The 12,369-nt window shown below is 37.7% G+C and overlaps 1 protein-coding gene across 1 annotated transcript; it reads left to right on the top strand.

Moving 5' to 3' along the window:
* Positions 1–887: 887 nt before the first annotated feature.
* On the top strand, positions 888–12,028 carry LOC148193472 (uncharacterized). Its single transcript, XM_088099429.1, has 6 exons — positions 888–1,493; positions 1,548–1,899; positions 2,101–3,127; positions 3,272–3,365; positions 3,801–3,981; positions 11,685–12,028. Exons 1-6 carry the CDS (start codon positions 888–890, stop codon positions 12,026–12,028), a joined length of 2,604 nt encoding a protein of 867 aa, XP_087955555.1.
* Positions 12,029–12,369: the final 341 nt, after the last annotated feature.

Genomic DNA, 12,369 nt, shown 5'->3' with positions numbered 1-12,369 from the left:
ACTCTATACATACAAGGAGGCATCAAAGGAAGTAAGGAGAATGGTTAGACAAGCCAACATAGTAAAGCTGACGGAGTGGTAGAGTGGTGTGGCTGCTGCAACAAATTCACAGCAGAATTCACAGCAATTTCACAGCAGATTTTCTTCACGGTTCCAGCTTAGGAGAGAGTCACTTTGCAGCTGAGAGAATTGCATGAATCTCTGATTCATTACTTGTTTGAGAGCAACCAAAGCTGCCACATTAAACTACATTCTTGTTCCACCAAATTTTGTTGTTTCCATTGTATTGCTTTTGTTTTTCTTTTCCATTTTTGTTTGTAAGTTGGCCATTTCAAGCAAGTGAAGTGGAAGAGCTCATAAGTGTTCTTCCCTCAGTTGCTAACTTGACTTAAAGTCTCATCACTTTAAAATTGGTAGACGGTGAGTGTGTCTTAGATTCCAAATTTTCTAAGCCTCACCTAGGAGACCTCACCTTTAATTTCTTTTTATTTTGCAAGTTTCGCCTAGGAAGTCTTAGAGTCCGACATTAGAGTCTAAGGTTTTCTTTCTTTGTGTTTGTTTGTGTCTCTATATATTTAGTGAATTTAGAAGTGATTTTGATTTAAAGACTTTTAGTAAGTAACTAAGGACATATTTGGCAAGGCAAGACTTGGTACTTAAGTGACCTACAAGGTCCACCTCTCTTACCTGGAATATTGTCCTCAAGTGAACTCTCTTAGTCTTTACTTCAAGAAAATTTTTAAGTTCATAAAATGTCTGGAAGACACTCCCCTAGAATTAATGAGGAGCCTAAAGAACAATTTTGTTTTCAAACTCTTGTCAATCAACTCAAAGAAATTGAAAGGAAAATAGGGCAAGAAAAGATTCAAAGAGAATTGCACAATGCCATGGTTACTAATGAGTTGAAAATGCTAAGAGATGAACAAGTTCAATATAGGGAGAGAAGCATGAGTGGAGAATCCCAAGGTGAGCAAGAAAACTTAAGAGTAGGAGATTACTATCCTTCTTCATCAAGAAGGCATAGGCGTGACTATGAAACTTTTCCTCCTCCTCCTAAGGAAGTCAATGTGGTATTGCCTCATTTTCATGGGAAAGATAACATTGAGGCTTACCTTGACTGGGAAATGAAAGTAGAGCAAATATTTGCTTGTCAACAGGTGTCGGAGGAAAGGAAAGTCTCTCTAGCTACCCTTAGTTTTCAAAGGTATGCAATGTATTGGTGGACTGCTCTAGTCAAAGAGAGACTGAGACAACAACTTCCTCCCATTAAATATTGGAATGAACTCACAGCTGCTCTCAAGAAAAGGCACATTCCCTCTTACTATAAAAGGGAACTCATGGATAAGCTCCAAAGGTTACAACAAAAGTCTATGTCTGTTGAAGGCTATAGACAACAAATGGAGCTATACATAATGAGAGCAGGGATCACAGAGGCAGAGGAAACTACTTTAGCTAGGTTTTTGAGTGGGTTAAATTTGGAAATAAGGGATAAAGTTGAACTTCTACCTTATAGAGATTTGAATGAACTTGTTCAAATGTGTATAAAGGTAGAACAACAAAATCAGCGGAAAATTTCTGCCAAAAGATTTCAGTCTCCCTTTGATCAGAAATTTACTAAAGCAAAAGAACCCCTCAAACCTCTAGCCAAAATAGTTGAGAAACCAAACAAAGAATCCTCTTCACACACTCGCACAAGTGACATAAAGTGTTTAGGTAGGGGTCATATAGCTGCTCAATGTCCTACTAAAAGAACCATTCTTTTAAAAGGAAAGGACATCTATAGCAGTGAAAGTGAATCCCCCACCAGTGATAGTGAGAGTGATACGGAAAAAGAAGAGGAAGTATTTGCGGATGATTGTCAACTTCTCATGGTGAGAAGGGTGCTTAGCAGTCAACCAAGTCTGGAACAACTATCACAAAGGGAGAACATTTTTCATACAAGGTGTAAAATTCAAGAAAACTATTGTTCTCTCATTATTGATAGTGGGTCTTGCTGCAACTGTTGTAGCACCAGACTAGTTGAAAAGCTGAATCTTGCTGTAATACCCAATCCCAAACCTTATAGACTTCATTGGCTAAATGAAGATGGGGACATTACAGTCAAGAATCAAGTTAAAGTGGCTCTATCCATAGGGAACTTCAAAGATGAAGTTATTTGTGATGTAGTTCCCATGGAAGCTTGCCATGTGCTATTGGGTAGACCATGGCAATTTGATCATAACACTATACACCATGGTCTTACCAATACCATAACTGTGCACAAACAAGACAAGAAATTTGTGCTTCAACCTTTGACACCTAACCAAGTGGCACAAGATCAAGCACAAATGAAGTCCGCTAGGGATCAGGAAAAGAAACAGAAAAAGAAAAAAATTCCAAAACAAAAGAGTGGAGAAAAAGAGGTGATAGAGTCCAGTGTTCCTTCCCACAAGGTCACTCAACATGAAGTACTTTTAAATAAAAAGACTTTAAACAACACACTTCAAGTTGAGCAACCTTCATACCTTCTTCTTTGCCAAGGAACACTCACTTGCACATCTAGTGAGTCTCAGACTACTACTCTTTCTCTTTCAATACAAAAACTTTTGAAGGAATTTAATGATCTATTTCCCAAAGAAATTCCAAATGGGCTTCCACCATTAAGAGGAATAGAACATCAAATTGACTTCCTTCCAGGGGCAACTCTTCCTAATAGGCCTGCCTATAGGACTAATCCCCAAGAAACCAAAGAGATTGAGTCACAAGTCCAAGAATTACTAGATAAGGGTTTGGTTCAAAAGAGCCTAAGCCCCTGTGCTGTACCGGTGTTGTTGGTACCCAAAAAGGATGGGAAGTGGCGCATGTGTTGTGATTGTAGGGCTATCAACAACATCACAATAAAATATAGACATCCCATCCCTAGACTTGATGATATGTTGGATGAATTACATGGGGCTCAAATTTTCTCCAAAATAGATCTTAAGAGCGGATATCACCAAATTCGAATCAAAGAAGGTGATGAGTGGAAAACTGCTTTTAAGACTAAGTTTGGGTTATATGAGTGGCTAGTAATGCCTTTTGGTCTTACAAATGCCCCAAGTACATTCATGAGACTTATGAATCATGTGTTAAGGGATTGCATTGGGAAGTTTGTAGTTGTTTATTTTGATGACATATTGGTATATAGTCAAGATTTGCAAAATCATGAAAAACATTTGAAAGCTGTTCTAATAATTCTTAGAACCAATAAATTGTTTGCAAATCTTGACAAATGCACCTTTTGTGTTGATAGTGTCATCTTTCTTGGTTTTGTAGTCAATAAAAGTGGGGTCCATGTTGACCCTGAGAAAGTAAAGGCTATCCAAGAATGGCCCATCCCAAAGAATGTAGGAGAAGTTAGGAGTTTTCATGGATTGGCCAGCTTTTACAGAAGATTTGTGCCTAACTTCTCTAGTCTAGCTTCACCTCTCAATGAGTTGGTGAAAAAGGATGTTACATTCATTTGGGAAGACAAACAACAAAAGGCTTTTGAGCTACTTAAAGAGAAGCTCACTCAAGCTCCCATTCTAGCTCTTCCAAATTTTGCCAAAACTTTTGAGTTAGAATGTGATGCTTCTGGACACGGAATAGGTGCTGTGTTATTACAAGAAGGACACCCAATTGCTTATTTTAGTGAAAAACTTCATGGTGCTTCTTGTAATTACCCCACCTATGATAAAGAGCTCTATGCTCTTGTGAGGGCTCTTCAAACTTGGGAACATTATCTTGTTTCCAAGGAGTTTATTATTCATAGTGATCATGAATCACTAAAATATCTGAAGAGCCAACACAAGTTGCAAAAGAGACATGCTAGGTGGTTGGAATTCATTGAACAGTTCACTTATGTTATCAAATACAAGAAAGGGAAGGCTAATATAGTGGCAGATGCTTTGTCAAGAAGAAATATCTTACTAGCCACTTTAGGAGCTCAAATTCTTGGGTTTGATAACATAAAAGAATTGTATACTTGATGGACAAATTTGTAAGCACCAAAATATGATGTCACAAACTTGTTTCACAATCGGCAAGTATGACCGAATCGTTTCAAGTAATAAACTTGGTAAGACCAAGTATCGTTCTCCCAAAGGACTCACAGCCTAGTTTAGTTATGTGATTTGTTGATTAGCTAAGACTTACAAACGAAATATTTGGATTTTATTATGCAAGACGAAAAGTAAACATGTATGCATGAATTGATCAATGGCAAAGACAAAAGATAAACACTTTCAAGGAATTATATGAATGAATATGTTGTTGGGGGTCAATTTCATCTCATCCACTCTCATATATTTTAGGAATTCAACATTCAAATCATCATTGTTAATGCCACTCTCTAATGTACCATTCTAGATGGCTTCTCCCTAATCAAATAGTTCATACAATTCCTAGCATTCCTAATGATTAGTTCATAAGTGCAGGAGCTTAAAGGCAACCAATATAATATTGTCAGTATAATATTGGGAGAAATTCCCCGGATCTAGATTTCCCCGTACGTGTCCGTATCAACAAAACCAATAATCATGCATTAGAATGAGTTAAACAATGCAAGCATTGAGCAAAGAGGAAAAACCCTAACTAATGATGAAAGAAAGCATATGTCTTAATTCAAAGATGTACTCAACAAATCCATATATGAGAGCTTCAAGAGATTACTTTGACTCCCCAACAAACATACAAGGTTTAGTTCACCATATTCATGGTGAACCTAGATGAATTACAATGAAAGTATGAAAGAATAAACCCAATAAAGGTGAAGAGGTAGCCTGAGCATCCAAGATCCTCCTTCAAAGGGGTGAAAGAGAGAGTGTTTGCCTCGTTTCTGCCAAAGATGCTAACTATAGGACGTGCAAGCCCTTATATACTAATCTAGAGTTACAAAAGATTACAAAAGTCCAAGCCCAAAAAGTGCCGCTCAGCGGTATTTACCGCTCAGCGGTGATTGCGCGTCTTCTTTCTTCCCCTCAGCGGCCATTTTGCCCCTCAGCGGTTCCAACGTCACCTCTTGAGTGCCGCTCAGCGGTAGTTTGCCGCTGAGCGGTGCCTTCGACTTCTCCTTTTTGCCCTCTTTCTTGTCTTTTCTAATGTCCTCTCTCTTATTCTTCACTTCTTTCACCAAATTCACCTCAAAACCTGCACAAGAACACTTAAATCAAGCATAAACCTGTCCAGCTCTCTTATTTCTGAAAATATAAACAAAAGGCATGATTTCAAGCTAGTTTCTAAGTCTAAAGGTTGCTTTTAGTATCAACTTTAAGCATGAAAATAACAGTTTTTCAACTGTTATCACAACCCCAAACTTAGAACTTTGCTTGTCCTCAAGCAAATAAAATGTAACTCCATCTCCAACCAATTCATATGATGGTTCACTCATTCAAAATCCTCTTTTCAAGATAAGTAATAACTTCACTCAAACTTAAGACCAAGAGTTCAATCAAGATGTGCACATGCTTTAGTGTTCACAAAGTCATTTAAATTCCAACAAATGCTATTTTTCATGAATGATCAATCAATTAAGCATGGATGTTCAAGTGCTTATGGAATATTTCCTCACTAGGTAAAGTATTTCACTCAACACACAAGTGTATAAGAGGTAAAGTGTTTCACTCATTCACTCCACTATCACAATGTCACATGAATCAACTTTGCCTTTCATTTAACCACAATCAAATACATTCACAAGCATGCATCATCACAAGGACTTTTCAGTGGCTTATAATGTGGCTGGGCTAACAAGAAAATTGGTTTTTCTGGATCACAAAATCCTTGAGTTAAGAGAATCATAACAACACAATCTTCTTATTCATTCCCAACTTTCTTTTGCCTTTGCTTTTGCATTTGCATTGAGCTTTGCTTCTTTTTCTTTTCTTTTCTTTGCATATTCTTACTTTTTAGCTGTTAGCTCAATGCTTTTTCCTTTTTCATGTTTCCCCAATAACCCCAAACTTGAACATTTAACAATACCACACAAGATCTTCTACTTAACTCAAGGTAAAGATTTTCAATCAAGGGTGTTCAGTGTATATTTAAGGCTAAGGGTTCAAAGGATAGAACACAACGTGTTCTCTTTTTAGAAGGCTAACTTTATGAATTTGGCCAATAAAAAGGGTTTCAAAAATACGGCCTTTGATCATATGATGCAAAACAAGCAATTGATTCAATCATAGAAAACCTGGGCAAAGTCATTCATGCTTTCAAAGTAATAGCATTCAACAATAACAACTCTGGAGCTCAAAACCTCACATATAAGCTCATTCACATTTGACATACACATCCTGCTTAAGTTCACAATCACAATCATGATACCCTGCATTTGTTCACAAAGCTTGTGAATCACCTGTATAAGCATTTTAATGTGCACATCATCTCAACATCAATTAATCATAAGCATCATTCAGCATTACTTATCACACAATCACAGTTAATAGCAAACCATCACAAGAAACCAGGTGTTCAATAGAGTACATCAAACCCTAATCTAAAAACAAAAACAAATAAGTTCAGAAAACTTAAACCACAAAAGCATAATCATATGATAGCATTCATCAGTAAATGCTATCTCAGCTCCTCATCAGTCCGAGCTCTCTGTATCTTCCTCTTCCTCTTCATCATCATCTTCATCAAATGCATCCTCCTCCTCAGCTTCATCTTCATCCATGTCTCGGGCTGAAGCTTCAGTTGCTTCAGCTCCTCCATGCCATGGTTCTTCTGGCTAAGCTACCACATTATGGAATTCATCCATAGTCCACCTGTGTGCTGGAGGGGTATCATACATCCCCACTATCATTTCAGCCGTGGCCACCTGCCCTCTGTGGATGGACTGCAACTGAGCACCTATAAGAGACATATACATGTCCCTCATCTGGAATGGTTCTGCCTCATGAGTATCAGTAGAAGTCCTGCTCTGTGCTGGCCTTCTCTCTCTACGAGCCTGGCGTGGTGGCACTGGCTGGGCTGCCTCCTCACCTCCACAGTACTGTCTGTAATAGGCCTCATCTATAGCTTTTCTTGGCCTCTCAAATGGTGGAACAGAAGTGTCCACCCCAGCTAGCTTGCAAAGGTGAGTGATCAAAGAAGGATGTCCCAGTGGTGCTTTGTTGTTTGAGGTGTTAGCACACACACTAATCTCATCAGCTATCACCTGCCCAATATTAACATTCAAGTTTCTGATAGCACAGTAGATGAAGAGTGCCCTGCTGAGAGTAATATCTGACACATGTGAACATGGCTGAATGTTGGCATGAGAAAATGCCATCCAATACTTTGCAAGAGGAGTCAAATCTGTCCTCCTAATATTAACCACTGAGCCAGATCTATTCCTTTGGAAGTGTCCTCCAGGTATGCACAATACTCTCTCAACATCCTCAAAGTCAGCACCTTCCTCCATGCTAAGAGCAAACTGGCATTGCTCACCAGCCCACACAGTATCCAGAAAGTTATTGATGGAGTCAGGATCATACCTGATAGCATGGCCTCTAACATAGCCCAAATAATTCTCAGCTGGATAATCACCAATCTTCTTTGCATTGGTGTAGAATTCCTTCACCACAGCTATGTTGGCAGGTGCTGGATAAGTGGCTAGCTTTCCCCAATCATTCCCTAACACTTGCTCTCCAAATTGAGGAGCAAAGTTAGGTATCATTCCAACCTTTCTCTCCATTAGAAGTCTCCTGTCCTGAACCACCCTAAAGTGCTTCTCATGTTTCCTAGAGAGGAACCTGCCATTATGGGGCTGCTCTGGTTCCTTTTCCTTTCTCTTGGTTGCCATGGTTTTCAATCTCTTTCCTGAAGAAGATGCCATTCCTGCATTCAATCATAAATCCAAAACCACAGAACATGATGTTAATCATTAGTAAACACAAAACAAAACTCCTTTTGAAGCTAAACCACCGCTGAGGGCCAGAATTTCCCCTCAGCGCCACCAGTGCCATATTCAAACACGCAACAAACCAGAAAAAGCAAATCTGGCAGAGTGCCGCTCAGCGGTAAATGCCGCTCAGCGGTGATCTGCAGATTTTTTGCAAATCTCGTTTTTAAACTGTCCTAACTCCACCCAAATGCAATTTTCAGTTTTCCAGTTCATAATCAAGCAGTTTAATCGGTTCAAACATCAAATATATCATCAAATCATGCATAGAAATCAAAACCCCTAAATATTCATGCTTTGACAATCACAGTCAATTTCAAGAACCCTAGAATGAACAAAATGCATTTTACTTACTTGGGTGGAGATGCTAGATGATATGAGAATGCTTCCAAACTAGAATGCTCTCTTCCAACCCCAAACTTTGATAGCACACTAGTGAAAAAGTGAATAGAAGAGAGATTTTCTTAAGAGGGAAGAGTGAAAAGATGTGGAAAACCTAGGAGAAGGTGTGTGGAAGTGTTTGTGCAGAGAGAAGTCGGGAAATAAACCCTAAAACGCAGCTTGGGGTATAAAAATACCCTAATGGGCTCGGGTCCCGCTAAGGGGAACTAAAGCCCAGTCTGCGAGAGTACCGCTCAGCGGTAAAATACCGCTCAGCGGCACTTTCGTGATGTGCTCCTCTCCTTCTTTTCTTGACCTACGTGCCTTCCCTACATGTCCCTCATAGGTTCCCTGCAATTCATTGTTAAAAATGCTTATGCAAACCCTAACTAAAATAAACAAACAAAAACAATCAATCAACTGGGTTGCCTCCCAGGTAGCGCTTGTTTAACGTCACGAGCCTGACCCAAATTCCACCAACACCCATCAGTAGGTGTTTCCAACTTACCAGCACCCATCAGTAGGTGCAAAATTTTCTCACCAACACCCATCAGTAGGTGTTACAAACCTAACATCCTTCAGTAGATGCTGGATCCAACAAAAATATTTACAAAACTAATGTTCACAAATTAAAAATTACAAAACCAAATCAAAAGTTTTTAAATTCACTGGGTTGCCTCCCAGCAAGCGCTCTTTTAATGTCATTAGCTTGACCTAGTAAAGCTCAAGTTCCTTCTTCTTTTTCTTCTTCTTCCTACTGAACTTCTTCAGAAATTTGATCAAACCAGGAACCTGTTGCAGTGTCTCAATCATAGGAACTTTAATCTCCAATTTCTTGAAGATTTCCATGAAGCACTTAAATTTCTTTTCCTTCCTATGATTCTTCTTTAGATGAGGATGTGATTTTTCATGTGATTTCTTCTTCTTTCCTCTCATCTTCTTTTTCTTCCTTTTTCTCTCCCTAAATTTTCTCTTTTTCTCTTCTTTTATTTTTTTTCTTCCTTTCTCTTTTTCTTCTCAACTTCTTTATCTTCACACAAATTTTCTTTCTCTCTTCTCTCTCAACCAATTCTTTTTCTTTTTCTTCATCTTTATCTTTCTCACTCAACTCTTCTTTCTCTTTTCTCTCTACCCTTTCCTCATCTCCCTCTAATTTTTCCTCATCAAGAATCTTGTCACTTTCAGTGATAATGACTTGCCCTTCCTCCTTAAGGTTAACATCAGTATTAACATCATCATTTAATATATGACTAATGTGACGAAGTTGCATCTCCATTCTTTTACATGATTCTTCAATGCTTTTCTGAGTAGAGTCGGAATTCTTCAAAAATCGTTGAAGGGTGTCCTCCAACCTATCCAAACTTCCTGATAGAAAGGGTTGTTGCTGCCATTGTTGTTGTGGTTGGTTCTCAAATTGTCCAGCAGCTTGCCAAAATTGGCTTTGATCCATGCTTGAGTGAGGTTCCCACCATTGGTTGAGATTACTTTGGTAGAATTGAGTGCCCCTATAGTTAAACTCTTGACCAAATTGCATTCTGCAGACATTAGGCACAAAACCCTAAAAACAATTGTTAGCGCAAAAAGATATAGGAGAAGATAGAGATTCAAAAGATAAAAAGATTTAGAAGATAGAAGATTTAGAAGATAGAATGAAATAAAACCTAATCTAAAATAAAATCTAATCTAAAAGATAAAAATAAAATCTAACCTAAAAAAAAAAAGATCTAATCTAATCTAATCAAATAAAATAAAATCTAACCTAACCTAAAAGATAGAATAAAATAAAATAAAATCTAATCTAAAAAGATAAAAAGATAAAATCTAATAAAATAAAATAAAATCTAATCTAAAAAGATAAAATAAAATCAAATAAAAAACAGAAAATAAAAACAGAAAACAGAAAAACAGAAAACAAAAAAACAAAAAAAATAAAAATAAAATCAAATAAAATACAAACTGAAAAATATAAACAGAAAAATAAAATAAGATAAAATAAAAATTCGAAATTTAAATTAAAAAATAAAAAAAATAAGTCAAAGATAATCAATAATCACACAAATTAACCAGTTAAACCACGAATCCCCGGCAACGGCGCCAAAAACTTGATGGACAAATTTGTAAGCACCAAAATATGATGTCACAAACTTGTTTCACAATCGGCAAGTATGACCGAATCGTTTCAAGTAATAAACTTGGTAAGACCAAGTATCGTTCTCCCAAAGGACTCACGGCCTAGTTTAGTTATGTGATTTGTTGATTAGCTAAGACTTACAAACGAAATATTTGGATTTTATTATGCAAGACGAAAAGTAAACATGTATGCATGAATTGATCAATGGCAAAGACAAAAGATAAACACTTTCAAGGAATTATATGAATGAATATGTTGTTGGGGGTCAATTTCATCTCATCCACTCTCATATATTTTAGGAATTCAACATTCAAATCATCATTGTTAATGCCACTCTCTAATGTACCATTCTAGATGGCTTCTCCCTAATCAAATAGTTCATACAATTCCTAGCATTCCTAATGATTAGTTCATAAGTGCAGGAGCTTAAAGGCAACCAATATAATATTGTCAGTATAATATTGGGAGAAATTCCCCGGATCTAGATTTCCCCGTACGTGTCCGTATCAACAAAACCAATAATCATGCATTAGAATGAGTTAAACAATGCAAGCATTGAGCAAAGAGGAAAAACCCTAACTAATGATGAAAGAAAGCATATGTCTTAATTCAAAGATGTACTCAACAAATCCATATATGAGAGCTTCAAGAGATTACTTTGACTCCCCAACAAACATACAAGGTTTAGTTCACCATATTCATGGTGAACCTAGATGAATTACAATGAAAGTATGAAAGAATAAACCCAATAAAGGTGAAGAGGTAGCCTGAGCATCCAAGATCCTCCTTCAAAGGGGTGAAAGAGAGAGTGTTTGCCTCGTTTCTGCCAAAGATGCTAACTATAGGACGTGCAAGCCCTTATATACTAATCTAGAGTTACAAAAGATTACAAAAGTCCAAGCCCAAAAAGTGCCGCTCAGCGGTATTTACCGCTCAGCGGTGATTGCGCGTCTTCTTTCTTCCCCTCAGCGGCCATTTTGCCCCTCAGCGGTTCCAACGTCACCTCTTGAGTGCCGCTCAGCGGTAGTTTGCCGCTGAGCGGTGCCTTCGACTTCTCCTTTTTGCCCTCTTTCTTGTCTTTTCTAATGTCCTCTCTCTTATTCTTCACTTCTTTCACCAAATTCACCTCAAAACCTGCACAAGAACACTTAAATCAAGCATAAACCTGTCCAGCTCTCTTATTTCTGAAAATATAAACAAAAGGCATGATTTCAAGCTAGTTTCTAAGTCTAAAGGTTGCTTTTAGTATCAACTTTAAGCATGAAAATAACAGTTTTTCAACTGTTATCAATACTCAGGATAGTGACTTTGCCACCTTATATGAGGAATGTTTGCAAAAGCCACAAGGAGGATTCTATGTGAGAGATGGGTATCTTTTCAAAGAAGGCAAAATTTGTATACCCCAAGGCTCACAGAGAAAACTTCTTGTCAAAGAAATGCATGAGGGAGGGTTGATGGGGCATTTTGGGGTTGATAAAACCTTAAGCATGCTAAAAGAGAAATTCTTTTGGCCCCACATGAGGAGAGAAGTCCAAAGGCATTGTTTCAAGTGCATTACTTGTTTAACATCCAAATCTAGAGCAATGCCTCATGGTCTTTACACTCCCTTACCCATTGCTTCAACTCCTTGGTGATGAGAGGGTCGCACCTCCCAACAAAAGTTGTGCATAAAAGAATGCAGTATAGTGCTAGGAAGTGACTCCTAGGTCGTCTCTCAAGGACCAAATTGGGTTCAGTCTTAGATCAACACGTAGTGGGGGGGTTTTGAAAAATTTTTGTGAATGCAATTGACTAAATTAAAATTCGAAATGAAATAAAACCAAACAACTAGTGACTAAAAAAAAAAAACACATGAAAGAACTAGCCTACGAGATCGAACGCTCTATGTTAGCCTACGGAGTACTAGATTATAAACAAATTAAATACATAAACTAATTAAATGCATAAACCATGATAAAAAAAACGAGACTTCAAA

Source organism: Vigna umbellata, chromosome 9, assembly GCF_029865625.1.
Source record: "Vigna umbellata cultivar VRB3 chromosome 9, Vumbellata_1.0, whole genome shotgun sequence".
Taxonomy (NCBI): Eukaryota; Viridiplantae; Streptophyta; class Magnoliopsida; order Fabales; family Fabaceae; genus Vigna; species Vigna umbellata.
The sequence above is the reverse complement of the archived record's forward strand: the minus strand, read 5'-3'. Positions and strand labels throughout refer to the sequence as shown.

Excerpts from the sequence above, each read along its gene's own strand:
- LOC148193472 (XM_088099429.1), top strand. The coding sequence starts at position 888 with ATGGTTACTAATGAGTTGAAAATGCTAAGAGATGAACAAGTTCAATAT. Across the intron at positions 1,900-2,100 it reads GGTGCTTAGCAGTCAACCAA|TCAAGAATCAAGTTAAAGTG; the intron begins GTCTGGAACAAC and ends GGGACATTACAG. Across the intron at positions 3,128-3,271 it reads TTAAGGGATTGCATTGGGAA|TGTCATCTTTCTTGGTTTTG; the intron begins GTTTGTAGTTGT and ends TTGTGTTGATAG.